This window comes from Corythoichthys intestinalis, chromosome 6 (genome assembly GCF_030265065.1).
Source record: "Corythoichthys intestinalis isolate RoL2023-P3 chromosome 6, ASM3026506v1, whole genome shotgun sequence".
NCBI classification, from domain to species: domain Eukaryota; kingdom Metazoa; phylum Chordata; class Actinopteri; order Syngnathiformes; family Syngnathidae; genus Corythoichthys; species Corythoichthys intestinalis.
This window is the reverse complement of record NC_080400.1, coordinates 22795271-22821760: the sequence shown is the minus strand read 5'-3', so window position 1 is coordinate 22821760 and position 26490 is coordinate 22795271. Positions and strand designations below refer to the sequence as shown.

The window sequence follows — 26490 nt, the reverse complement described above, 5'->3', positions numbered from 1 at the left end:
ACTGCAGTCAGGCTAATACAAAGAAAAAGGTAAATGGAAGTCAGAATAAAGGCCTTTCTCTGAAATGGCACATCTTAAAAATCTCTTATACCCCCGCCTGCCTTCCTCCCTTGTCAGAGCCTCGGGGAAAGGGCGGAGAGGCGGATCCGGATGTAATCCACAACCCACCAGTGTAAGCACAAAATTAATTCTCCCTAAGCCACAAAGAATTAATCTCTCTCTTGTACGTGATGCCAGGCGAGACCTGCACACAAACAAAAGCACACTTTCTCACGCTAACACACACAGGCAGGGAAATGCACACACACAAACGCTAAACACCACCCTCCCTATAACGGATTTACATGCACATATCTACACCCTTAGGCTCATCACACACACACACTTTTTTGATTCTTAATTCTCATTAGTACTGGTAATGGCACATCAGAGCACAAAGAGGTTTTAATCAGCTACCTCAGCCTTACAAAGACCCTCTTACTCCCTGCACAAATGCGCCTCCCACACTGTGGATGAAATGTCTTAAACCCTTGGATAAAACTGCATTATCCATGTGTGTGCGTGTGTGTTAAGATAAAACATCAAGAGTCTCACAGTCTTCACGGGTTTGGATGTATAGGACATTGCTGCGCACGCCATCACCAGCTTGAGTATAGGCCAGGACTTGGATGCTATAGTTGGTAAACTTCTCCAGGCCCCTCAGCTCCACTTGCTCCTTGGTTGTGGTGATGTTCTGCATTTCACCCCATTCTGAACAGCAAATGAAAAGATTAGTCATGAAAAATGACCAAAATTTCAATTCGGTATTGGCCTAAATATAAGACGGGGTTTTTTGCACTGAAATAAGACTGAAAAAGTGGGGGTCGTCTTATATTCGCGGTCTAGACATTATACCCATTCACGACGCTAGATGGCGCCAGATATCATTGAAGCGATGTTTTGTCATGACAGATCTCAGCTACTCTCAAGTTTAACCAGTTTGCATTTTTTTATTGCAATGTTTTTTCTGATTCAGATTTGTTTCAAGACTACAGTTACACCTCACTTTGATGGTTATTGCAGTTATTGCAATTCGTTTCGTTGCAATTCGAAGCCATTCATTTACGAATGTGATTGCACTTTAGTTTACATATTTAAATGTTCAGATATTAAGATTTGAATGAGGCAAAATATCATGCTTTTTCTCTCAAATATATTGTTGTAATCATTTGTTTCAGATGTACTGTAATAATTTTCTGTATAAAAATTAATTTGGTGTTCAAAAAGTCTTTTTTTCAAACTTGAGTCTTGAAAAAGAGGGGGTTGTCTTATAAACAGGGCCGTCTTATATTCAGGCAAATACGGTAATTGAATCTTTTTTATTTTTAAGGCTGTTAATTCCATTGTTTGTTCATGTGCTGTTTATACACATTGCCAATGATGTGTAGAATAAAAGTCCCGCTAAAGCAGAGGTGACAAACTCAAGGCCTGGGGCTAGATTTGGTCCGCCAACGATTTTGTATGGCCTGTGAAAGCAAATCATTTGCACTGAATGTAATATTATATATTTAATAATATATTTAATATGAATTTAATATTGTTGTCACTTTCATACAATTAGAAAAAAATATACGATGAAAAAGGTATCCGTTTTCTTGACTGCTTCTAAATGGAGGAACTTTGCCCCAAAAATGTCACACATAACAATTAAATTGGTCATTTTCTCGCATCTGTGCAACCAGTAATTTTGTTGATTTTAAAAATCATTGTTCTTTTTTGTTTTTTTTCCTTATTCGGGCGTCTGACAAAACATCTCCACCAGTCCAGTTCAGTCCACTTATTGGTCATAATGCAAGAAGGAGCGCCTAAAGTACAGTATTTGTTGTAAACAACGCCCTTACATTCATTACGTTACGTCAAAAAACTACTTTTTGCTGCAACTTCTCACACAACTTGTTACATTTTCTCATTTTACAATGGTACTTTAGTTATTGTATGATGCTACCCGTGTTACTTATATTAAGTAATCCAAGTGAAAATCTTCCACTGGAGTGCTGTGGTACGTCAGTCTATCTGTCATTTTACAGCGACCCCTGCCGCTATCTGTATCTGTGGTGATCTTTGTTGACAGCTTTGGGCTCTCATACTAGTTTCGGAGTCCACATGGATCCTCTCACTCTAAAGAAAACATAGCATGTCCCAGAAGAGGTTATTGATTGGCAAACATAGCGCAAGATGTCAGCGTATTCCAATCAGAGATAGTCTGACAGAGTAGGGCGGGTCTTATTGATGATGTCTACAGTTGATTATTATTAATGTTTTGATTATTTTATTCATTTCATATCGAAAAACAACTTTTGTTTTGAAGGCGATTTTGTAAAAATAAACAAGACTGTCAAAATCTCTGCACGTTTTATTGTTCCTTTACATTTCATAGTGTTAGGAGGGAGTTGTCTTTTATCTTACTGTAAGACAAAACAACAAAAAAAACTTTTTAAATTTTTATTTTTATTTAATTATTATTTTTATTTTTTCTAGTTAAGTGACTGAAGGTAGTTACTTTCAGAATTGAATAACCAGTAAAGTAATTAGTTACTTTTTTCAAAGAAGTAACTAACGTTTTACTTCTCAAAGGTAACTTGAACAACACTGTCAGTAATACAGTGAACATGACTGAAAATTTACCAGGTTATATTTACATATTTACCTTGTAAGTTGATTTAAATCAATTTTCTACTTGCAGCCCGAAAATATCAGGTTAGGTGAAAAAGTGAAAAAATGCCGTCTGGAGTTGGTATCATTCAGTTTGTTGTTGTGTGTACAGTATATAATATGATGAAGCCACCATATACGCAGACATTCGATAATGGTCCCCCAAAGGAAAGCAGAATTACGATGTGGCCCACAACAAAGATGAGTTTGATACCCCTGCTCTGAAGTGGGAATAAACATGTCTTGCAAATTTGACACAGCAACGAGAAGACCAAGCCAACTCAAAGTGCCGAGAAAACTCAGGCTTGACATGTTTCGTGTGCATGAAATTGGAAAATGTAAAATATCTGCCTCGTTTCAATTAGGTAACAGCACACTAACATACAGTGGTATGAAAAAGTATCTGAAACCTTTGAAATTTGTCACATTTCTGCTTAAATCACCTTCAAATGTGATCTGATCTTTGTTAAAATCCATCCCCTTTTTAGCTTCAACTGTCTGACAGAAGGCCTCAGGTTTTCCTGCAAAACATCCTGATAAACTTTTGAATTCATTCTTCCATTAATGATTGCAAGTTGTCCAGGCCCAGAGGTAGCAAAACAGCCCCAAATCATGATGATCCCTCTATGATGCTTCACGGTAGGGATGAGGTGTATGTTGGTGAGCTGTTCTAATTTTCCTCCACACATGACGTTGTGTGTTACTCCCAAACAATTCAACTTTGGTTAAATCACTTCATAAAATATTTTGCCAAAACTTCTGTGGAGAGTCCAAGTGCCTTTTTTTCGAACATTAAACGAGAAAAAATGTTTTTTTTTTAGATAGTACTGGCTTCCTCCGTGGACCCCTCCCATGAACACCATTCTTGGCCACAGTTTTACATAGAGTTGATGTGTGCACAGAAATATTGGACTGTGCCAGTGATTTCTGCAAGTCTTTAGCAGACACTCTAGGGTTCTTTTTTTTTTTTTTTTACCTCTCCGAGTACTCTGCACTGAACTCTTGGCATCATCTTTGGTGGACGGCCACCAAAAGCAACAGTGCCAAACTCTCTCCATTTGTAGATAACTTCTCTGACCGCCGATTGATGAACACCCAGACTTAAAGAGATGGTTTTGTATCCTTTCCCAGCTTTACACAAATCGACAATCCTTGATCGCACGTCTTCAGACAGCTCTTTTGACCAAGCAGTGATGCACATCAGACAATGCTTCTCATCAGGACAATTCTTACCAGGTGTATTTTTTATAGTGGGCAGGGAGGGCTTTAAAACACTCATCCGTGATTGGGCACACACCTGATTTAAATTGTTCGGTAAAAATTGGTTTCAATTGCTCTTTAAGTCTCCTTAGGCAGAGGGTTCACTTACTTATTTTTCTCCCTTCTGTCATTGTTTGCATGCTATCCTCATTAAAATATGAAAACCTATAAATGTTTGGGTGGTTTTAGTTAAAGCAGACACTGTATTTTCATCTGTGCGATTTTGACAAAGATCAGATCAAATTTGATAGTGATTTTATTCAGAAATATGAGAAATTCCAAAAGGTTCAGATACTTTTTCATACCACTGTACTAGTGTAAGCAGTATTAGAAGAAGCTAACAAACACACCTCCGTCAGGGAATACCGCCCAAAAAACGACACGATAGCCCTTCAGAACGCCGTGCAGGGTCATTCTGGGAGGTTGGGCCCAAGAGATGACTGCCTCATCCGATGTGACAGAGATGGCGCGCACATTCTGAGGTGGCTGGCTAGGAACTGGGAACACAGTGGGTAAATGACAAGTTACGTGATTAATGCATCTCATGTTTTAATTGGTGTCAAATGAATTAATCAGGAATAGTTTTTTTATTGATGGTTAACAAGTCAAATGCCAACAAAAGGTTCTGATTTAGCTGTAAGAAAACAACAACAGTTCCATTTAGGCTGTTTTACACTGATTTTAAGGAGATTTTAAAATACAAAACCTTAAAATGTATACTAAATGTTTACAGTCATGTAAGAATGTGAGGACAACTCAATCTAAAGTTGTACTGTATGAAAGCTGCCCTGTTTTTTTTCTTTCACCAAAATACTATTAAAAAGAAACAAAATGAAATATATGTATTTTTAAGTAGAATTTTTATGCTATTAATCAAGGTGTGAATGTTCATACATTCCAAAACAGAAGAATGGGATTAGTTGTAAGATGTCTGATTAAAATCTGACTTCACAGAGAAGCCGACTGACCTGATTCAAATTTTGGCATCAAAAGATCAAAGTGAAAGAGTCCCCATTAAAGCTTTTAATAATGCTGCACTCTCTTTTTCCTCTAATGATGGGTGGTCGAATAATACTGTCGAGCTGTGCATGTTATTAAATTTCCAGGAATAAAATAAGATATTTAATCAAAGTGATTTAATTAAGGCAGGGCGTTTATTTGAATTGATGGAGCACAGAAAAGGTCGCAAATTCAGAAAGTATGGTTCATCAGAAAGTCCTCATTCCGGTTACAATAATGACTTTACTTACTGAATGTGAAAAGGCATTACAACAACTTTCAAATGACACACTGTTTTTTTGTCTTGAGGTGTTGACAAACATTTTGAGTTATGATCAAAATTATTCAAAACACACTGCTGTACGGTGTCGTAGTATGACTTATTTTTTTTCATCTTATTCACATTTAGAACAAATAAGACTTGTAAAATCAACAGTTGCTTTAGTCTGTAAGACGTTATGCCTTATTGGATATGTTTATGATTGAGATGAAAGATTTTTTTTTAAAAATTCAAACTTGCTATAACACTATATGACAGTTGGTGTTGAATAATTTTGAACACAACTGTAAATGGTGGCAGCAAACCTCATAACAGACCGAAGATGAATGAACTGAACACATTTCTAAAACAATTTAGTGAAGGCAATTGAGGAAAAAATCTCAATTGAACAAAAAATGTTAACTGCTGCAACACCATCAAGGTGTGCACATCAGAATGACCTCAATGTCAAAGAGCAATGAAGAATTAAGTAATGATGCGGAAACTGTTTAATTGTTACAGAGAATCTCGGACTTAAAGACATTTAGGCTCTAATAAGCCACAATTGTTGTCTTTTAGTAAAATACTGTATGTTATTAGAAACACATAAAATATTGCCATTGATTTAAAAATCTATAATATTTAGGACTATTTTAACCTAAGGAGGGCGCCATGTTTTATGCGCACAATGGACACTCGGGGTATTGACGTAGTTTGTCTCTGTCACTAGACGAACACCACAGGTGTTCTGCAATTCCTTCCTACATGGCGAGACGTCCAACACATGCGCACTCAGTCAAAAGCGGCGAGTACTTACTATTTGTGCTTTTATAGAGTGTTTTATTACCTTTTCATTGCCTCAAAATACTTTTTTTTTGCATGTGTTTCCCTCTCATACTTTCAAGCATCGTCTTTTCTTGTGGTAGCCTTAAAGGAGATTGTTGATCGGTCATTAGTCACGTAGACTATTTAAACCACCCTTATTTGATATTACTACGTTTAAGTATTTTCTTAAGGAATCTTTAGTATATTCTGTCTGTATGCATCTAATCAAAACAAGCTGAAAATGCACGGTAGTACTTTGGGTGTCACATTCGCCTCTTGTAGACGTTTTGACGGTGTAGCACTAGGGATGGGAATGAAGAACTGGTTCCTATAGAGAACCGGTTCCGTGTGTTTCAGTTCCATGCAATCGTTTGGCAGTTTATCTAACAATTCTCTTATAGATTCCAACCAGTACGATTTACAGCACGTAGATTATGCATATTACACACATTCGATTCAGCAAGTACTACTAGATGACTACTCAAACAGGAACCACTCACCAAGTATAATCTGAAGAGTCATCGTCGAGTGATTTTTACATTGCTTTTCACTGGCCAGGTCATTATTCATGAGACTACTTTAAAAAATGGTGTGTGTCCCCCCCCCCAAAAGTCTATAAATGCGTCTATCGTATTCCTCGTCGAATACTCTATAAGAAAAATAAACATATATGCATCTAAAATAATCGCAAACCATTCTATTAGCAATTTTAATACTCTTGTTAGAAAGGTTCGTTGGCTATGCATTCGTTCACATAGCAACCAGTCAGTTACTTCCTGTTATTGTCCTACGTCACACGCGCTGAGTATTCTGTGACCGAGAATAGGCGTAAGGTATGCATTTCGAGCAGAGTGCGAACACCTGTTAAAATGTGTGCGAGGAAGTGTTAATCTGTGTGCGTCCATGAACGAATGTAAGTATTTTCTCTTCATATCATCTTAAAGTTCTTATGATAAGTTAGAGCCGTTATCAGCGCAACCGTTTCGTGTTTTTACTGTTACGTTGGCTAGTTGGCTGGTCGAGGAGAGCGTTGTTTACATTATATTTGCGTTGGACATTTGTGTTAAGAGGGAATGTGTTACTTTAGCATCTTAAGATGATGTTGTACATCAATATGAGTGTAAAGTGCTTAGTTTTCGCCACTTTTATGGCCAAGATGACCGTACATGCACACCGCGTGGGCAGGGACCAAAAAAGGGGGAGAAGCTTCCACTTATGCACATTTATTCACTAAAAATAATAATTCCACCTTGACCATTCACTTCACTCCCCTTGTTTCCATTTGACTGGAAATTGCATCCAAAAGCAGCACATCGTGGCATTTTACTTCGCGAGTTTAGGCAGCAATAAGCAATTGTTGAACATGCTACACATTTGGAAAGATGCCATTGACGTCATCACTGCGAGCCCGCAAACCATGGCGTCAACTAACAGTCAAAATATGGACTAAATATTATACAATATTGCCATTGATTTAACATTTTATGTGTTTCTAACAACATCTTTGAGTACAAGAGAACAATTGTGGTTTATTAGAGCCTACATGTATTTAAATCAGAGGATCACTTTAAGGCTTTTTCATTGTGATGTCGAGGCCTCGAAACACTAGGAACCAGTTTGGAATTGGAATCGGATTTCGATTCTCATCCCGAGTCATAGGCGTGTCCAGGGAAAGCATATTATAGTACTCATGTAGAAAGTCAAGGCACCACTGCTCATTGTATATAACGGATGAACGATTGAAGCATGAAAACTTTTTTTGTTTTTGTGAGTGAGAGTATAGATCTTTCTAACAAAAGGAAATGCTTGGATAAGTTTCAACAGTAAATCAGCAATGTGCAACGAGAGGCCCATTGAAGGTTAATTAGCAAAGCCCTAATGGGTGTTTCCGCTGCAACCGAGTGGCGATTCAACGGGCTTGCAAAAATATATAAGCGTTTCTCCCTCTGCACAAGTCCAACTCTGTTCTAACTCATCCAGGTGTCCACTCTGAAGCATTGGCTTTTCAGGCTTTCAATAACGCGCAGTGTCGGCAATGAACAGAAGTCAACTTGTGCGGGGGGGGGGGTTGTGAGGGAGGGAGGAAGAGTGCGGACTGAAAGACACGAGATTGGGCCAAGTCCGCCAGGGCCGTTATTCTGGGCAGCTGGCGTGGAAGGCGGAGGTGGGGAGGAGGACAGAGGAAGCGAGGAAACTGGGCCTTTTATGAATAAACCTTTGGGCTACAAGTGTAAATAATTAGGATGTATGTCTTTTCACTTTGCAGATATAAATGAGGACGTGCGTATTCCAGAGAACAGGTGAGGGCTTTCTAAGGTAAATGAAGAAAGGTGGGAGGAAGACTAGTCTAATATATAACCTTGTCCATTTCTTAGACGAATTAATCATTAATAGGATAATAAAATGGGGGATAAAAAAACAAAACGCATATTTTGTTTTTACTTCAAGAAGGAGAGGATGGGTAGAGGAAGAAAGGAGGAAGGGAGGAAGGGGGTTAAAAGCAGAGGAAGGACAGAAAAAGATGAAAAGAAGCGCATAGAGACAAAGCGCTCAGCTGCGGATAATTACAGCAGGAAGCAGACCGAGGGGGAGACGGACCGACAGACAAGCTAATTATAATTATTTTTAGTATGCTTGCTGTTATCACTATGATCAGAATGGCCGTTAATATCACTGTCGCCACGGTGACAGCCACAGGGAAGTGCTGCAGGGCTGTGCCTCCTCTGGTCCAATTGGGCTCAGCCAACTGTTCAATAAACGTGTGTGTGCATGTATGCATGGGTTTGCATGAGGAGAGGAAGACAGGCAGTCATGACATTATGGGAGCAGCCTCTTTTGAGAAAAAAAAAATGTTGTAAACGGATAGAATTTGGACAAATCACTCCTTGTGTTATGGGGGCAAAAGAGAAATACAGTGGTACTTAGGAATAGCTCAACAAATATGCCTTTTGTTATGAAAGAAATTTTAGGTTACGAGAGGCAAAAATACAATAATATACTGTGAAAGATACGTCTTTAATTCCTGCTTTCTGCTTTTAAATATCGTGCCAATGTTTCAATTTGGGTGTCGCGGTATGATACCGTGCACAGGCGCAACGGTGTTATTGTTATAACGGGTTGACGTTTTCGCCAAAAGAGCACAAGTCTCCTCGCGTTTTGTCTCATGAAGAGATTTTTTTAAGCACACACGCGGTTCACTGTTGTAGTAGCAAATTACAGCACAGGTCTCCTCGCGTTTTTCCGTCACGAAAAGCGAGGTAGGTGATAGACATCGTCTTAAGAGAAAGAAACCACCAAAACACTAACACTTTCGAAAATTCTGACTATCCTTTCATGCAAGAGGAGTCAGTTTCATGATGATGGAGAGACTTGTATGGTTTTAGGAAAAGGAAATAGCTGGAGATACAATCACCAAGACGGTACTCTGCCACAAAGCCAACGCCATTTTCGATCTCGTGAAAGAAGAGGACATCGCTTAACTCGAAAGGGAAGATATATATCTTTTCTTTTTCCCTTCTACTTCTCAAATTTTCAGGTTATGAGACTACTTCCAGAACCAATTAATGTCGTAAGTAGCGGTACCACTGTGTTATAAATGCAGTAAGAATTCTTGCTGCCTTTAAAATTCAAATGCAGGTGCAAATGATGTTGGTACAATTCTAAATCAGAAACGCTTGTTTTCAACCAAGACAACTGGACTATTCTTATTTGTTTATTGTGTTTTTTTCTTTTGTTTTCCAAAAGCATTCAAAATTGAGTTAGGCAATTATGCTATTAGGCTAATGGAAAAAAGGTTTGAGAACAAAGAAAAACCATGTATAGACTTCAACAAATAAGTGCTTGTTTCAGCAAGGAGTGACAACTTTACTGGTACGTGTGTGTGAATGATCTGCATCAATTTGAGCCAAGACAAACCCTGCTTGGCTGTAATTCATTCCAGCTCCAACCAGTCCTACGCAAATGCTATCTTTTTTATTCCAATAGTTATTGTTGTACAAAATAATATCCATTATTAATTAGTTCCATATTCAAAATACAATTAAAGGCATTTTCAGTAAAGCATTTTTGTCTAATTAGTAAAGAAAAAGGAATCATGTCACTAAAGAGTAGCTTGCACATTTCAACATCTAAAATGAGCAAATGTTTGGCCCTGTTGGGTTGGAAAAAACATCAATAAGATCAGTTGTAGTTGTTTATTTCCATCTAATCACTCAGCTTTTTTTATCGCTGCGCTCCTTTGTGCTGTGCACGAAAGCTTTGGATTACTGCAGGCAACATTCATTCTTGTTAGAATAGAGCGAATGCAGTGATTTTTCAGTGAATAAAAGATGGAGCAATGTGACACAGTTCAGGCGGCGAGAAAGCGACACAGAACGTGCAGTAACTGTGAATCAAAGCTGGCGGATGGGTGACAGTTTACTCTTCCACTTGCTCACATGGCGCCGTGCTGTTTGACAAGCATCAATTATGGTGGCTGGTCACTTAAGTGGCCCGTTTTTACACTTGAAAAACAAACATGAGCTTTTTTATTGTAGTTTCCCATGGTGCAGAAGTGCACTGTACGATGCTGAGAAGTGATTCACCTCTCATGTAGCCCAAAAAAAAAAAAAAAATGTTGGCCTGACTACATTACAACTTTTTGGACACATCTCGAGATGGTGTACAACTGACTGTATGGTGGTTGGTCCTTACCGTCTTCAAGTGTGGTAGCATTGATCTCAGAGCTGGATGGCCCAGTGCCAGCTCTGTTGAAGGCCTGAACCACCACGCCATACTGGGCAAACTTCTTGAGGTTGTCCAGTGTGTACACCTCATTGTCTCCAGTGGCCTTCATCTCCACAATGCTGTACTGACCGTTGCTGCCTGGGCCGTTCTCTCTGTAACCAATTTGGTAACCCCGGATCACTCCATTTTGCAGCTCCTTCCTAGGGGCCTGTGGGGTGGAATGATGATGTTTATTTTGAAAGACAGCCTAACATTGTCTCTGACCAGCTACAGCTGGGGTCGGGAAACTTTTTGACCGAGAAAGCCAAGACACCAAACAAATTTTAAAATATGGACCCACGAGAGTCATACAGTGTGTGTGTGTGTGTGTCATATACATCTCTCTCTCTCTAATAAATACATGTATATATATATATACACACACAACTATGTATATACAGTATATATATAAATTCTATGTTCTGTTAGCAGCTTATCCAAGTCCATTTTGTGAGCACCACTTTTTTATTTATTTTTTTGTGAAAGCATTTGAACGCAGCACACTGGTGCAAGAGAGGGGTCATGCTCGGCTTCTACGAGCAGTCGCGGAATGTTCCAATCATTTGCGTACTCACCACTTGTAAAATAACAAATAGAAACATGGTATGGCATTGCGTGCATTTCCTGGAAGTGGAAACAACAACCAGGGGGACATATCCATAACAGTGGCCAAGACAGGTGGAGCCTCTTAGAACAGCTGTTTTATGAGTCTCCCTCCCCTGGAAGTGGTGACAATTTTGCAGGTGAAAAAGTCAAGTCTGCCCCAATCCTCCAAATACCCGACCCAGAGCGACAATTTCTGGTAGAGGTGGATGCGTCCGACGTGGGAGTCGGGGCAGTACTTTCACAGCGCGCAGCATCGGATGGCAAGTTACATCTGTGCCCCTTCTACTCTCGCCGACTGTCCTGCCGACTTGGGAATCGCGAGCTGCTGGCTGTGAAACTTGCTCTGGAAGAATGGCGACATTGGCTTGAAGGATCAACTGTTCTGTTTCTGGTGTGGACTGACCACAAGAACCTTGAATACATAAAAACAGCTCGGCGGTGGAACCCGCGGCAGGCCCAGTGGTCCCTATTCTTTAAACGTTTCAATTTCACCCTCTCTTACCGTCCTGGTTCCCGGAATGCAAAGCTTGATGCCCTCTCTCGAGTATTCCAGAAGGATGAAGCACTAGTGGAGGATTCCAAGCCCATTCTCCCGGATTCCGGCCTAGTTGCCACGCTGACCTGGGACATTGAGGAGCGGGTCAGAGAAGCCATCCGGGATCAGCCTGGCCCCAGCGCCTGCCCCATTGATCGCCTTTTTGTTCCTGATAATCTGAGGTCCCAGGTGATCCAGTGGGGCCACAACTCCCACCTGGCTTGTCACCCTGGTGTCACACGCACCATCCACCGGCTCTCCCAGCGATTCTGGTGGCCATCATTGAGAACAGACATCCAGGACTTCGTGAAAGCCTGCCCCACCTGTAACCAGAACAAGACCACCAGCCGTTCCCCAGCCGGCTTGCTCCAACCCCTGCCAGTCCCCAAACGACCCTGGTCCCATATATAATTGGACTTTGTCACCGGACTCCCTCCTTCTGAAGGAAACACTGCCATCCTCACGGTTGTGGACATGTTTAGCAAGATGGCCCACTTCATCCCACTGCCAAGATTGCCCACTGCTAAGAAGACAGCACAGGTGGTTATGGAGCAAGTATTCCGAATCCATGGACTACCAAGGGATGTCGTATCTGACCGGGGTCCACAGTTTGCATCCTCCTTCTGGAAGGAGCTCTGCCACCTCCTAGGAGCCACAGCGAGCCTCACGTCAGGCTATCACCACCAGTCGGAAAGGCTCAACCAAGAGCTTGAGACATCCCTCCGCTGCATGGCTTCACGCAACCACCATTCTTGGGCGCAACATCTGCTGTGGGTGGAATACGCTCACAACTCCCTTCCCAGCTCTGCCACCGGCCTGTCTCCCTTTCACACTGTCTTCGGCTATCAACCGCCCCTGTTCGCCAGCCAAGAGGGAGACGCTTCCTGCCCTTCCGCCCAAGCCTGTGTACGACTATGTCACCGAGTCTGGTCTCAAGCCCGTGCCGCTCTTTTAAAGTCTGCTTCTGGTTATGCCATCAGAGCCAACCCTCGACGGACTGCAGCCACTGCATACCAAGTGGGCCAGAAGGCATGGCTTTCTTCCAGTGACCTGCCACTCCAGGTAGAATCACGTAAATCGGCACCCAGGTTCACTGGTCCATTTCCCATCTAGAAGATCATCAGCCGATCAGCTGTCCGACTCTAACTACCCAGGTCTATGAAGGTTCAGCCAACCTTCCATGTCTCTGAATTAAAGGCAGTCCATGAAAGCCCCCTGGTCCCGAATGCAGCACCACCTCCCCCTCCTTGCATGGTGGACGGGGGTCCTGTCTACACAGTTCGCCGCCTGCTCAAGTCACGCCACCGGGGCAGGGGCCTCCAATATCTGGTGGACTGGGAAGGATATGGTCCTGAGGAGAGGCTGTGGGTCCCAGCTGGGCGGTTTGTAGATCGGACCATTATCTCAGACTTCCACCGCCTCCATCCGGACCAACCGTCCGTCCGGTGCGGTTGACGTAGAGCGGCTTGCTCTCAGCCCTAGCCACATCTGACTCTGAACCCGACCTTGTGCCATCGGTAGTTGATTCCTCCACTGGCGAGGAGGAGATTGAGCCGATGCCCTCCGTGGATGAGGCCATGGACGGGTCGGTGGATTAGCAACCCTTGGTGGGCTCAATTGTTTGGACTTGTGGGAGCTGTCTCTTGAGAGGGGGTTTTGTCATGTACCAATGTACCAGCATATTGCCAGCATATTGCATCACACTCATGCATCACAAAGCTTCCAACACAAAGACTGTGTACTCTTTCATATGTTTCATATTTTTTTAAGCAATTGATCAAGAAATGGCCTCAAAATTGTAAAAGAAATTAAATAAATAACTGTTTCTGTCTCAACCACAAGGCGTCGTCCTCATCACTACAGGAACCGATGGGCCCCCATTGTCATGTACCAATGTACCAGCATATTGCCAGCATATTGTATCACACTCATGCATCACAAAGCTTCCATCACAAAGACTGTGTACTCTTTCATATGTCACAAAGAACAACTGAGAACAGTATATAAGGCACGAACACCTAGCATTCAGTGTCAGGTCGTCTGTGATTCAGCATTTGCATGCCAACTAGCCATTGCCGCTTGACCTGATTGTTTTATTTGCCTGTCAACATCAATAAAATCCTGTGCCTGCGAAACGCAACTGGTTCCTCCATCTCGTACATGACACCCATTGGTTGAAAGAATAGCGCCATTCGCCTGTGCCAGGGGGGCCATGGCGCAATTGATAGTTCGAGTTGTCCTGGAACCGAAGGGTTAGAGGTTCGATTCCCGGCTACAAGTGCTCACTGTCGAAGTGCCCTTGGGCAACGCATTGAACCCTAATTTGCCCTCAATGGGTTGGCAGGGACCTACATGGCAACAGCACCATCGGCATGTGAATGTGTGTGTGAAAAGGTAACCATGTAGATAAATGCGCTATACAAGTACTTTCCATTTACTATTCGCACTGCAGCTCATATGACGGTTCAGCAGGTAGAACCGCAAAAATTTTGTAGTTCCAAAAACCCTTAATCCCGGGCAGGGTCTTTTGGTAGTAGTTTGGATAGTTCACAGGAACTGGACGACGTGATTGGTAAAGCCGACAACCGAGACCCATACTTCTGCCCCTTCCTCATCTCCTGGTTCTCTGAATAAACTCCACAGCTAATGTTAGTGCACACAACATCAATAACATGGAAAATATTTGTGCTGTGGCTTCTCTATTCTCCATTTTCACTGCTCCTGAAGCATAAATAATATGTCACTGCTGCGTCAGGGAAAAAACGGACTTCAGCGTGACACTTGTTTTTGTGGGGCCTGTTAAAATGAAAACCACCATGTCCACTATGAACTGTTTAGACCATATACCTAGAACTACGTTCCTGAAAGTGATCAGAGGAAAAGAGGCTAACGACTTTATATTTTGGATAAGCGATTGGTGAGGAAAGAAATGGCCTCAAATTCAACAAATTGTGTCAGTGCTTTTCAGATTTGTGCTAGCTATGTAATTGTATTGTTTGTAGCCATTATGCTGCTGCGGTGGGAGCGGCACAGAGCACACAGCCAGGGATAGGTGCGCAGGTTTTTATAATTGCAAATACTGTAATAAGATAATTTTACTTGTACACTGTGTTATGTGGTTCTCTAAGATTTTGTTTTTTACATTTCCAATGAAACATGCATTACCTTCCAAGTAACCCTGATACTCTGAGAGGTCACTGGCTGCAGGATCACATCCATGGGGGGACCATCAGGTTCTGTAAAAATGGACAATGTACCATTTAGCACACAGTGAAACAAACACTAGCTTTTCTCTCATGTGGCCATGTACTTACGAGCTTCCTCTGTGCTGATGGTGAGCTCCTTACTGGCCTCGCTTTTACCGATAGCGTTGTAGGAGTACATGCGGATGCTGTAGACGGAAGCTGGGTGGAGGTCCACAATGTTGGCCTGATTGTTTGTAGGGGATATGTTTCGAGTGGCGTGCTTTAGCTCCCAAGAATCTGACAAAAAAAGATCCTAATGGTTATCTTTCAATTCCTACAAACAACTGAGCCTCTTTTTTTCTACAGTAATTGTACTTGCCGGTCTTGTTCTTATACTCGATGTCATAGGAAGTGATGACACTGTTGCCGTCAAATCTTTGCGTCCATCGCAAGTTCATGCTGCGATCTTTTACTTCTCGCACCTCCAGCTCTGGAGGGTCGGGGGGCTCTGAGGGTTAAACATTGTGAACCAGTGTAGATATAGAGCTATTGTGCGTAAAGACGCATATGGATACCTTGCACAGTGAGCTGAATGAGGCCTCGCCCTTCACCGTATGAGTTAATGGCATGGCAGGAGAAGAAGACTGAGTCTTCACGCTCTGCAGGTTTCAGCTGCAAGCAGACGTAGACATATGAGAAAGCGAATTCAAGGTTGTGTGGTTAAAAAGCTATTGCAAAGGTCTGTTGATCGGTCTGGAAAATAGTAGCAATATTAAAAAACTTTACAACCAAAACTGATTTTTTTTTGTATCCCAAAAGGTTATCGATATGCTCGTGTCAAGGATCGAGATATCGTTTTATAAAGGTTTCAATATTAAAAAAAAAAAAAAAAAAAGAACCAGCAAGTTGCTACCAAAATCTTCCACCATAATAGTGTCTCAGTTAACTCTAAGGCTGCCAGTGACTGTGCTCGACGCCCAATCCATTTAGACTGAGAACGTTTGTTCATTCAAAACCAGAGCATTCACAGTCATTCGGTCCGATTTTCGGGGCATTAACAGGTCACTTGCTGTTCATTTTAGGGCATTTAAAGGTAATTTCCTGTTGAGTTTGAGTCACTGACTATTCATTTGGGTGATTCCCAGGTGACTTCCTGTTCTGTAACTCAAAATAAACAGGAAGTGACCCATTAAATACCCCAAAATCAACAGGAAGTTACTGAAAACCAACAGGTAAATGACCTTAAATGGCCCAAAATTACCTCATTGCCTGGCATTGGCTGCCACTGATGTCCATAGGTGTTCAATCCGTTTGAAGTGGGAGGGATGGCAGTGAATGAACGAATGTTCATTCGCTGCCACCCTCCCAGTTCAAATGGATTGGACGTCTACTAGTGATAAACTCATTCCAATTTACAGCAGAAGCTTGTTTTTCTGTTTATTAGTTCTTTGTAGAATATCCTAGAATGATTTCCTGACCAATGTATCGATAATCGTTGTATCGCCATGTCGTCAGATCATCGTTATTGTGAGCTTTGTATCGCAAATCGTATCGTATCATGAGGTACCAAGAGGTTCCCACTCCTAACCAGCACTAACCTTCTTGGAACCCATTTTGATTTCTCTCACAAGAAAATCTGACGTGCGCCTGTCTCGCAGGAGAACAAAGAAACTACGGCGCCGTCATTAATCATCGTCCGGGTGTAGAAACAAATGGCGAGTCAAATTTTACGTGGGATGTAGAAAAGATCGCGTGTCGAAGCGATCGTATGTAAAGGTACCACTGTAATTTCAGAAAAAATTCAGACGTGTTGTCTTTCAACTTTTTAACAATGCATTAGATAGAGGCTCCTATTTCAGATCAGCACCCATTTGAGATTTTAACATCGTTCCCTTCATGTATCAGCGTCTTTTTAAGGTAGAAAGAAAGAAACAGCAATGTTATCTAATAAGCGTTTTGATGTTGTCCCTATACTGCTCACACCCTCTCATGAGGACACGTGCATGGTATATTTGAAGACTGCTGGTGTCTTAAGTTATTATTAGTTATATTTGGCAATTTCTTTCTTTCATTGGCGCATAGCCCCAGCAACATCATCTCCAGGCATACGTATGCAACCGCTCAGGGACTAGAAAGTTATTTTTATAGCATTATTGAAAATATATTTTCCTACATGAAGAAAAAAAGCCTTGAAGTGAGTATGTTTTTGCAACTTGCACCCTGACTTGTGGAAACAAAGTGCAACAATTTGTCAAGCGTGACTCATAAAGTTCCCGCTGTCGGCGAGGCGTAAGTGTTTCTTACCTTGAGAGTGGACAACACCTCGTCTGTCTTCTCGTTGGGGCTGGTGGTAATAGAGTAGCGGGGATTGCGGTCAGGGTCAATGACCGTGTCGCCTCTCTCCCAGCGGATGATGATGGGCCATTCTCCCCTGGCCGTGCAGTTCAGCTCCTTTACGTGACCTTTTTTGGCCATGGTAGTGTTGGGGTGACTCGTGATCATGGCTGGGACTGTAGCGAGCAAGGGAGAGACAGTAAAAGGATCGACAGACAAGAAAGTTAGTGGATAATAGGCAGAGTTTAAAAGGAGGTGAAGGAGCAGAGAGGGCGAAAGAAGGAAAGCGAGCTGTTAAAAAGGTGGAGTCGAAGTGGCAAAGTTCCAGCAATGAAGAGCAATGGTCAATGAGCTACAGTCAATAAACCTCCTCTCTCATTCTTCGATAGTTAATACTGAGGTCTAGGTGAATGAAGAAGCAAAAGCGATACACTCTGCCTTCCTCTGTACACAAAATCACTGGCGCACTCAATCTTCTCGCACACACAATATCGACCCAAGGAGGAAGGTTCTGCTGTTTTGTTTTCATCACTTATTCATCCCACCCTACCTCGTTTTTTCCTCACGCCACTGAACCAAACAGACAAAATTGAAGGAGGCAGAGCAGAGGAACGGTTCAATCAATAACACTAATACCACAAGTAAAGCAAGAGGACAGCGGGGGGTGGAGTGAACCTTTAATAGAGTGGTTATTCATCCACCAGTGTCAAATGTGCCAGAAATGAATCGTTAACATCTCTTTTGCCAGTACTGCTGTCAGGTAAGGTCACTGTCCAGCACGATGAAGCTGATATGAGTCTCTTGTTCACTTCATAATGGCGGCCGAAGTGCGTTGTCCTCGACGACTCTCCCCGTGCTTCTTCATCATGCGGGCCATTACTGGCAACGAGGCCAGGTCGTGCCAATTGATTGCAGATAATGATTAAGCTCAAAGTGTTTTTGATTGTCTGTAGACAGATCCCGGGGGTTCAGGGGATCAATCGCTCACTTGCTCGACATTCTCACAACCCGGCCGATAAACTCGTATGCACACGCAAACACACACACCGTGGTTTAAATTAGCTTTCTAAAGCAGGCTTCGTTCTACCAGATCTTATTAGCTGCCTTATTAACTGAAAAAGCAGTCCACCAGACATTAATGTGACCTGCCATAAAAAAATGAGAATGAAGTCACATACAGTGGGGCAAATAAGTAGTTAGTCAACCACTAATTGAGCAAGTTCTCCCACTTGAAAATATTAGAGAGGCCTGTAATTGTCAACATGGGTAAACCTCAACCATGAGAGACAGAATGTGAAAAAAAAAAAAAAAGAAAATCACATTGTTTGATTTTTAAAGAATTTATTTGCAAATCATGGTGGGAAATAAGTATTTGGTCAATACCAAAAGTTCACCTCAATACTTTGTTATGTACCCTTTGTTAGCAATAACGGAGGCCAAACGTTTTCTGTAACTCTTCACAAGGTTTTCACACACTGTTGCTGGTATTTTGGCCCATTCCTCCATGCAGATCTCCTCTAGAGCTGTAATGTTTTGGGGCTGTCTTTGGGCAACACGGACTTTCAACTCCCTCCACAGATTTTCTATGGGGTTGAGATCTGGACACTGGCTAGGCCACTCCAGGACCTTGAAATGCTTCTTACGAAGCCACTCCTTTGTTGCCCTGGCTTTGTGTTTGGGATCATTGTCATGCTGAAAGACCCAGCCACGTCTCATCTTCAATGCCCTTGCTGATGGAAGGAGATTTTCACTCAAATTCTCTTGATAGATGGCCCCATTCATTCTTTACTTTACAAAGATCAGTCGTCCTGGTCCCTTTGCAGAAAAACAGCCCCAAAGCATGATGTTTCCATCCCCATGCTTCACAGTGGGTATGGTGTTCTTCGGATGCAATTCAGTATTCTTTCTCCTCCAAACACGAGAATCTGTGTTTCTACCAAAAATTTGTATTTTGGTGTCATCTGACCATAACACATTAACACTCCCAGTCCTCTTATGGATCATCCAAACACTCTGTAGCGAACTGCAGATGGGCCTGGACTTGTACTGGCTTCAGCAGGGGGACTTGCTGTCTTTCAGTCCGGCCCTCTCTAAAAATTAGTAGGACCTGTTCAGATTTGCCACTTCAGTTATCTGTCGGTGGTACATCCCATGCAGAGGTTTTTCCTCCCGTGATCGTTCCTCCAACTCCTCCGTTTCAGTTTGTAGTGATTGAGATGTTCACGAAGTACTTCATCTCTTGGGGCCATCTTCGTAATGTATGCGTGGAGCTTGGATATTTCGTCTTGGATAGTGTTCCTGATGCTCACTAACCCTCAGCCTCCCTTGTTGCGCTTAGCGTATAGCCTCTGGACACTGGATTTGGGGTGGAACCCTCCGTGCATAAAATAAACAATATATGTACCATATTTTCCGCACTATAAGGTTTACCTGAACGCCTTCAATTTTTCTCAAAGGCAGACAGTGCGCCTTATAATCCGATACGCCTTATATATGGATCAATATTGGTTAATCATGGCATGACATGATGTACAGTATAACACAACACAATACACCACTACTACTACTACAACTACTACTACAACTACTGTGCCTTATAATCCAGTGCATCCTAAGTATGAAAACAGTTTTAAAATAGGCCATTCATTGAAGGTGCGCCTTGTACTCTGATTTGCCTTATAGTGGGAAAAATGCAGTATTTACAAAATTAAGCTAAATGGATTTATCTAGCAAAATAAACGGCTTCGTTTAATACAAACTGCGCAATTCTCTTTATATTAATTTTAACACTATAGACCAGGGGTCATGAATTAAAAATCCTCTGGGTCCGAATTAGAAAAATTACAACAATCTCAGGTCCGGAAATATTTTTAATGCTTCTTTTTTCCCCATAAAAATGCAAACGTATCTTTACGTGGCCATGCTGATAATTACAACATTCAAAAATGTAAATAAAATATAAAAGGTGCATAAAACTAAAAAAGTGCTTTAATTTAATCATTAAATAGCAACATAAGAGCATGTTCAAGACTTCTTTTTTTTTAATATGCTTTTTATATGCTTGGATGCTGACAGGGGGATTTGCTTTATTTTTTTGACAGACCTCTTCTTTTTGCTTTCCATGAAGCAAAGTTTCAGCAACTGCACTCATACAATCTTTGACAATCGGTGCGTCACTTAAAGACTTTTTGTTTTGACCCAATATCCGCGCTATTCTGAGGGAGCATTCATTTGCGCGTTGCTGTACAGTGAATGAATGAACCATGAGCCTTGAGGTGTGATCATATTGAGCCCTTAATTCCGTTAGTTTTTGAGAACGGATGGCAGAGTTCATAGGGAAACTTTGCGAAAAAGCTGCGTGCTTCGTCTCATAGTGCCTTTTCAAATTGCTGCTATTTACAAGCACTACTGTCACTAAACAGATGAGGCATAGCGGTCTTATGCTGCCGCCAGGTAAAATGAACAAAAATGTGTTGGTCCACTCCTCCTTAAACACTGTTTTTTTGCATCAATCTTGCGTAGTTTTGAGCATGCCATTTGCCGTATCTTTTCGCCTCTTCCTTCAACTTCATTCGGTTCGGTTTTTGGCTGTCACTCCGCGGAGTCTGGAAATCGAGTGTGAGGCATGCTGTTCTAAAAATAACTTTCAAATGCTTCACTCCCATTGGCTGGCTCACGCGCGTCACCGCTAACGTTTTTGTTTGTTGCCCACCTCCGCTCTGCAAACCCGCAAACAAAAATTTTTTTTGTTGCAACGTGTATTAGTCGCGACAGCTTGAGATCCGGTCCAGACGGCTTGGGGGTCCGGAACCGGACCGAAGTCCGCGGCTCTGTGACCTCTGCTATAGACACTCCTATCAAAAATTTTCGTTCACAGTTCGAAGGAGAAAAATTTACTGAACAACAGAGAAAGTTGTAGAAAGTGAAGTTCCAACTACCGTCATGAGGTTTATCTAGTCTTGTTTTGTGGTTGGACAATTGCAAAATTAGTCTATAGGAGTTTATATACTCACTCTTTACAGTGAGCGCCATGCTTTTGCTGATGTCGGAGCCGACTCCGTTTGAGGCCTGACAAAGGTAGAAGCCACGATCCTCCTCCAGCACATGTCGAATAAGCAGCGAGCCGTTGTTCATGATCTGTATACGGCCAGTCAGGGGCACAGGGTGGTACTGCTGTGGGTTCCCGATACCAGCTGAGACAAAATGCACAGGTTAAGAAACAATTTAAAAGCACATAAAGCAAAAACTGAAAACTAAAATGGTGAATTCAATTCTGTTTCTTCACATCTTTCAATACTTCAAGCAACCATCTTCAAATATGTATTAAGAGACATATATCTGGATTGACTTTACAGGCACTGTGAAAGCAAACCAATCAATTCTGAGCATTGCAATCTTTCAGAACTGTAGAATTTTTAAAAATATACAGTTTTACCAGACCTCATTAGAGGAAATAGGTGAATTTAATGTGGGTGCCGGGATTGTAAATGAAAGATAAGAATGTGATTATATACCTAGTGCACTTTTGCCGTGTTTCCACATAACTTTAGGGGGAGGGTAGCCATCAACTGAGCAGTTAAGAATACCCGACTTGCCGTATATTCCATCCTGGTTGTTGGGCTGCACCACAAAACGAGGGGGCACTGTGGAGAATTAATAAAGTTTTAGGTACATTATTGATTGATGTTAGTTGGTTGATTGGTTAAAGACTAATTGAAATAAAAGAGATTATTTACCTTTTGTAAACCACTCAATTCACTCGTTGGCTGCCATTGACGGCACGAGACATCCAATCCAGTTTGACTGGGAGCGCGAATGACCGCTGCTTGCCCTGCCAGTCAACATGGATTGAATGTCTAGCACTGCCAGTGGCACTAAAACATGAGCATTCACTGGCAGTCCTCCAAGTTTAAATGAATTAGACATCTATCGTTGTCAATGGCAGGCAAAGAGTTAAATAAAAATTTAAATTAAAAAGAAAAAAAAATCTTTAGGGCATTAACCAGAGGATATTTCTGTTTTTCATCATGTTAATTTTCTTAAATTTTGTTTTAATAATATTTCATTAATTTATCCATTTATTCACAAACCAATACATAAAAATAACAAAAAATAGAATAATAAATAATAATTAAATATCTATATATGTCATAGGCCAAAACTGTACACAAGATGATAATGTGGTCAAGTTCTTTTTTTTTGTCTCTTAAATTACAAAAAATATACACCAGCCTTATAAAGTGTTAAAGAAATTCAAAGGGAAAAAAATCAAAAGGAGAAAGCTGCTCTGTAAGTCCCAAATTGTGACTCATTGGACTGAAGGTACAGTGGGGGAAATAAGTATTTAGTCAACCACTAAGTGTGCAAGTTCTCTCACTTGAAAATATTAGAGAGGCTTGGAATTGTCAACATGGGTAAACCTCAACCATGAGAGACATAATGTGGGAAAAAAACCCAGAAAATCACATTGTTTGATTTTTAAAGAATTTATTTGCAAATCATGGTGGAAAATAAGTATTTGGTCAATACCAAAAGTTCATCTCAATACTTTAACACCATTTACCATTTACCCTTTCTTGGTAATAACGGAGGCCAAACGTTTTCTGTAACTCTTCACAAGCTTTTCACACACTGTTGCTGGTATTTTGGCCCATTCCTCCATGCAGGTCTCCTCTACAGCAGTGACTTGTTGAGGCTGTCGTTGTGCAACACGGACTTTCAACACCCTCCACAGATTTTCTATGGGGTGGAGATCTGGAGATCTTCAGCAGTGGGACACGTCTGGCAGTGCAGGATTTGATTCCTTGGTGGCGCATTGTGTTACTGATAGTAACCTTTGTTACTGTGGTCCCAGCTCTCTGTAGGTCATTCACTAGGTCTCCTCTGTGTGGTTCTGGGATTTTTGCTCACCGTTCTTGTTATCATTTTGACGCCACGGGGTGAGATCTTGCATGGAGCCCCAGATCGAGGGAGATTATCAGTGGTCTTGTATGTCTTCCATTTTCTAATTATTGCTCCCACAGTTGATTTCTTTACACCAAGCGTTTTACCTATTGCAGATTCAGTCTTCTCAGCCTGGTGCAGGTCTACAATTATGTCTCTGGTGTCCTTCGACAGCTCTTTGGTCTTGGCCATAGTGGAGTTTGGAGTGTGAATGACTGAGGTTTTGGACAGGTGTCTTTTATACCGATAATGAGTTAAAAGAGGTGCCGTTAATACAGGTAACGACTGGAGCCTCGTTAGACCTCGTTAGAAGAAGTTAGACCTCTTTGACAGCCAGAAATCTTGCTTGTTTGTAGGTGACCAAATACTTATTTTCCACTGTAATTTGGAAATAAATTCTTTAAAAATCAAACAATGGGATTTTCTGTTTTTTTTTTTCTCACATTCTGTCTCTCATGGTTGAGGTTTACCCATGTTGACAATTACAGTCCTCTCTAATCTTTTCAAGTAGAAGAACTTGCACAATTGGTGGTTGACTAAATACTTATTTGCCCCACTGTATTTCGTTTATAAAAATCTACTGAATTCCTGCTACTTGCTCACCTGTGACAGTGAGTTGCCTCTCAGTGCTAACAGTTGCAGCATCATTGCTGGCAATGCATGTGTAGTTCCCGTTGTGCTTCAGTGAAACCTTTGAAATCTGTAGGGAGCTCATAAACTCCTTGGTGTCAATGGTGATGCCTGACGAAGGCACAATCTCCTGGCCGTCCTTGCGCCAGGTGATGCGGATGGGCATGTCTCCGGACGCCACCACGCAAGCGATGTACATCAGTTTGCCGATGGAGGTCGGCGGAAAGTCAAACGGCTGGATGAGCGGAGGAACTGGGTGGGATTACAGTGAATGAATACATGAGGGGAAAAAGACGGAGGGAAGAGAAATAGTGACATGACGTATAATGGCGATGACAACGTGTGATGAAAACAGAGTGGCGTCGAGATAATGCAAGGACAGGCAACAGGGTGAAATACAGGGCAGGCGAGCAGGAGACGACAGGCAAACAGAGTCAATGAAAAAGGGAAGAAGAGAATCAAACAGTTTGATGGTTGTTTAAATGAGCAGGGTGAGCAAGAGGTGAAGACAGAGATTCAAAGTCAGATATGAATAAGTGAAGGATGGGGTATAGACAGCGAATGTGAAGGCAGAATATGGGCAGACGTGCCGATTTGGAGATGTGAGGGCATTCAAAGGACAAGAGGTGGAGAGTCAGCGGTTGAGGGGTGTGCGTGGTTCAGGATTTAAAACAATGAAGCAGGGAAGGGTGAGAAAAAGGGAAGAAATTGTTGAAAATTCACCCAAAGTAATGTCAAGCCCCCCCCCCCACTCATTTTTAGTCACTCTCAACGCATTTTAGCCCACCTATCTACACCCGTTAGCAACTACGCTTGTACCCCCTGCCAACCTCTTCACTCCAACCCTCCCTGCCCTGATAAAGCCAGCCCATAATAGCTGCTCTAATTAGAGCCCCATCCACAGGGGGAGAATGGTGTTGCTATGGAGACCAATAGAGGTGATGCAGAGTTGGGAGGGTGGCGACGGTGGGGGTTACAGCTGAGACATCTGGGGGATTTAATCTGGACCTCATTAAAATTCATCTAATTAAATCACAGGCATGACGAGCACACACTCGCACTTTGTGAACACACTTTCACAAACACAATTTTTCGACATGTCTGATAACTTCAAGACAAGATGCAAAATACGTATACAACAATACGGGCGCTGCAAAGGGCAAAGTGAATAAAAGCTCAAGGTGACAGCCAGGTATAATCCACATATATGCGCATATGTCACGCTCTCACACATATCCTTTTCAATTGCACTTGGGCATATGTAATTGCTTCGTGGTTACAAGAGGACACTGACTAGGCCACTCCGCCCCTTAATCAGGGGTTATTAAAGGCAATGCATCCGCACTTTATTCTCTTCCTGTTTTGTTCACAACATTTGTGCTTTAGGGTCAAACTGCTTCTTGCTTATAATTGTGTGTTATATAATTATGAGTAAAAATCAGGGGAATTTAGCCACTTTCCCTCTCCCAATATTGCATAGTACTGTTGCTTGCAGAATTTTGCCAGTTTTAAAAAAAAAAACTGAAATACTGGCATAGTTTTTCTGAATTAAACTTTGGTCAGGTTTCTGGGGGTATCATTTTAATTGGTTTACTCAAAATTATGTCAGCATCAGGGAAGCCTGCAAAGTTTAGCACTGTATATCAATAAATACAGATAAATATTGAAAAAGTCATATATAAAACGTGATGAAAAGAGCATTTTGGTCAATCAGACTAAATGTACAGCAGTTGGTAAAAAAGATACAAAAGAACAATAAGCAGCCCTGCTTTAAAATACAACATGAATATACAGGCATTACTCAGTGATGGTTAGGGCATCTTAATTCACTTTTGAGCACAAAAGTTGGCCCACACATATTAGTTGTTCGCCATTGAGGAATTTACCAACTAATCGCTGTGTTTTGTTTGTTTGTTTGTTTGTTTGTTTGTTTGTTTTAAACATATCCTCCACTCACAGAAAAACTAGAAACAGAAAAAACTATTTTGAATGATACGTAACATTTTAAAATATTATCAACAGTGTGTCTTCTAGTTTTAGTTTATCTTGAGCAGTGTTGTTTTCGTAAATAACGATAATGAAAATATTTAGTCAACGGACAATTTTTTCATTTGACGCGCTGAAAACGTGTCTTGGGACACTTGGGAAACATATCGAGATGGAGGCCAGTTTTCGTCTGACGACACGAGAATGAGATGAAAATTCGTCATAGTTTCCGCCATAAATTCACAATGTGTGAGGTTTTCTTATTGTATGTGTATTTAGCATACATTTAGCAGTGTTTGGTCATGTCACTCATGTGACGTGCTGTGAAACATATGCGTTAGGTGCCGCTTGGTAAGTTTTGCTCTCTTATCTTGGCTAGATATGCAATGTTGCTTTAGCCTTTAAAGGTCTGTGCTGAGTGATCATCACACACTAACTAATTTGTAGCGTTAGCATAGCGCTTGAGTTAGCAA

At 41.6% G+C, this 26490-nt stretch overlaps 1 protein-coding gene across 3 annotated transcripts in view; it reads right to left on the bottom strand.

The window, feature by feature from the left end:
* Positions 1 to 26490, bottom strand: part of dscaml1 (Down syndrome cell adhesion molecule like 1) — a 246311-nt gene that overhangs the window by 34939 nt on the left and 184882 nt on the right. For all 3 annotated transcript variants that reach the window (XM_057838656.1, XM_057838654.1, XM_057838655.1), the window contains exons 10-20: positions 24005 to 24283; positions 21973 to 22101; positions 21472 to 21651; positions 17429 to 17634; positions 15700 to 15796; positions 15504 to 15632; positions 15254 to 15421; positions 15105 to 15175; positions 10727 to 10967; positions 4302 to 4448; positions 595 to 750 (exon numbers count right to left, since the gene is read on the bottom strand). In XM_057838656.1, coding sequence (XP_057694639.1) covers positions 595 to 750; positions 4302 to 4448; positions 10727 to 10967; positions 15105 to 15175; positions 15254 to 15421; positions 15504 to 15632; positions 15700 to 15796; positions 17429 to 17634; positions 21472 to 21651; positions 21973 to 22101; positions 24005 to 24283 — 1803 coding nt within the window. The remainder of the gene's footprint in view (positions 1 to 594; positions 751 to 4301; positions 4449 to 10726; positions 10968 to 15104; positions 15176 to 15253; positions 15422 to 15503; positions 15633 to 15699; positions 15797 to 17428; positions 17635 to 21471; positions 21652 to 21972; positions 22102 to 24004; positions 24284 to 26490) is intronic.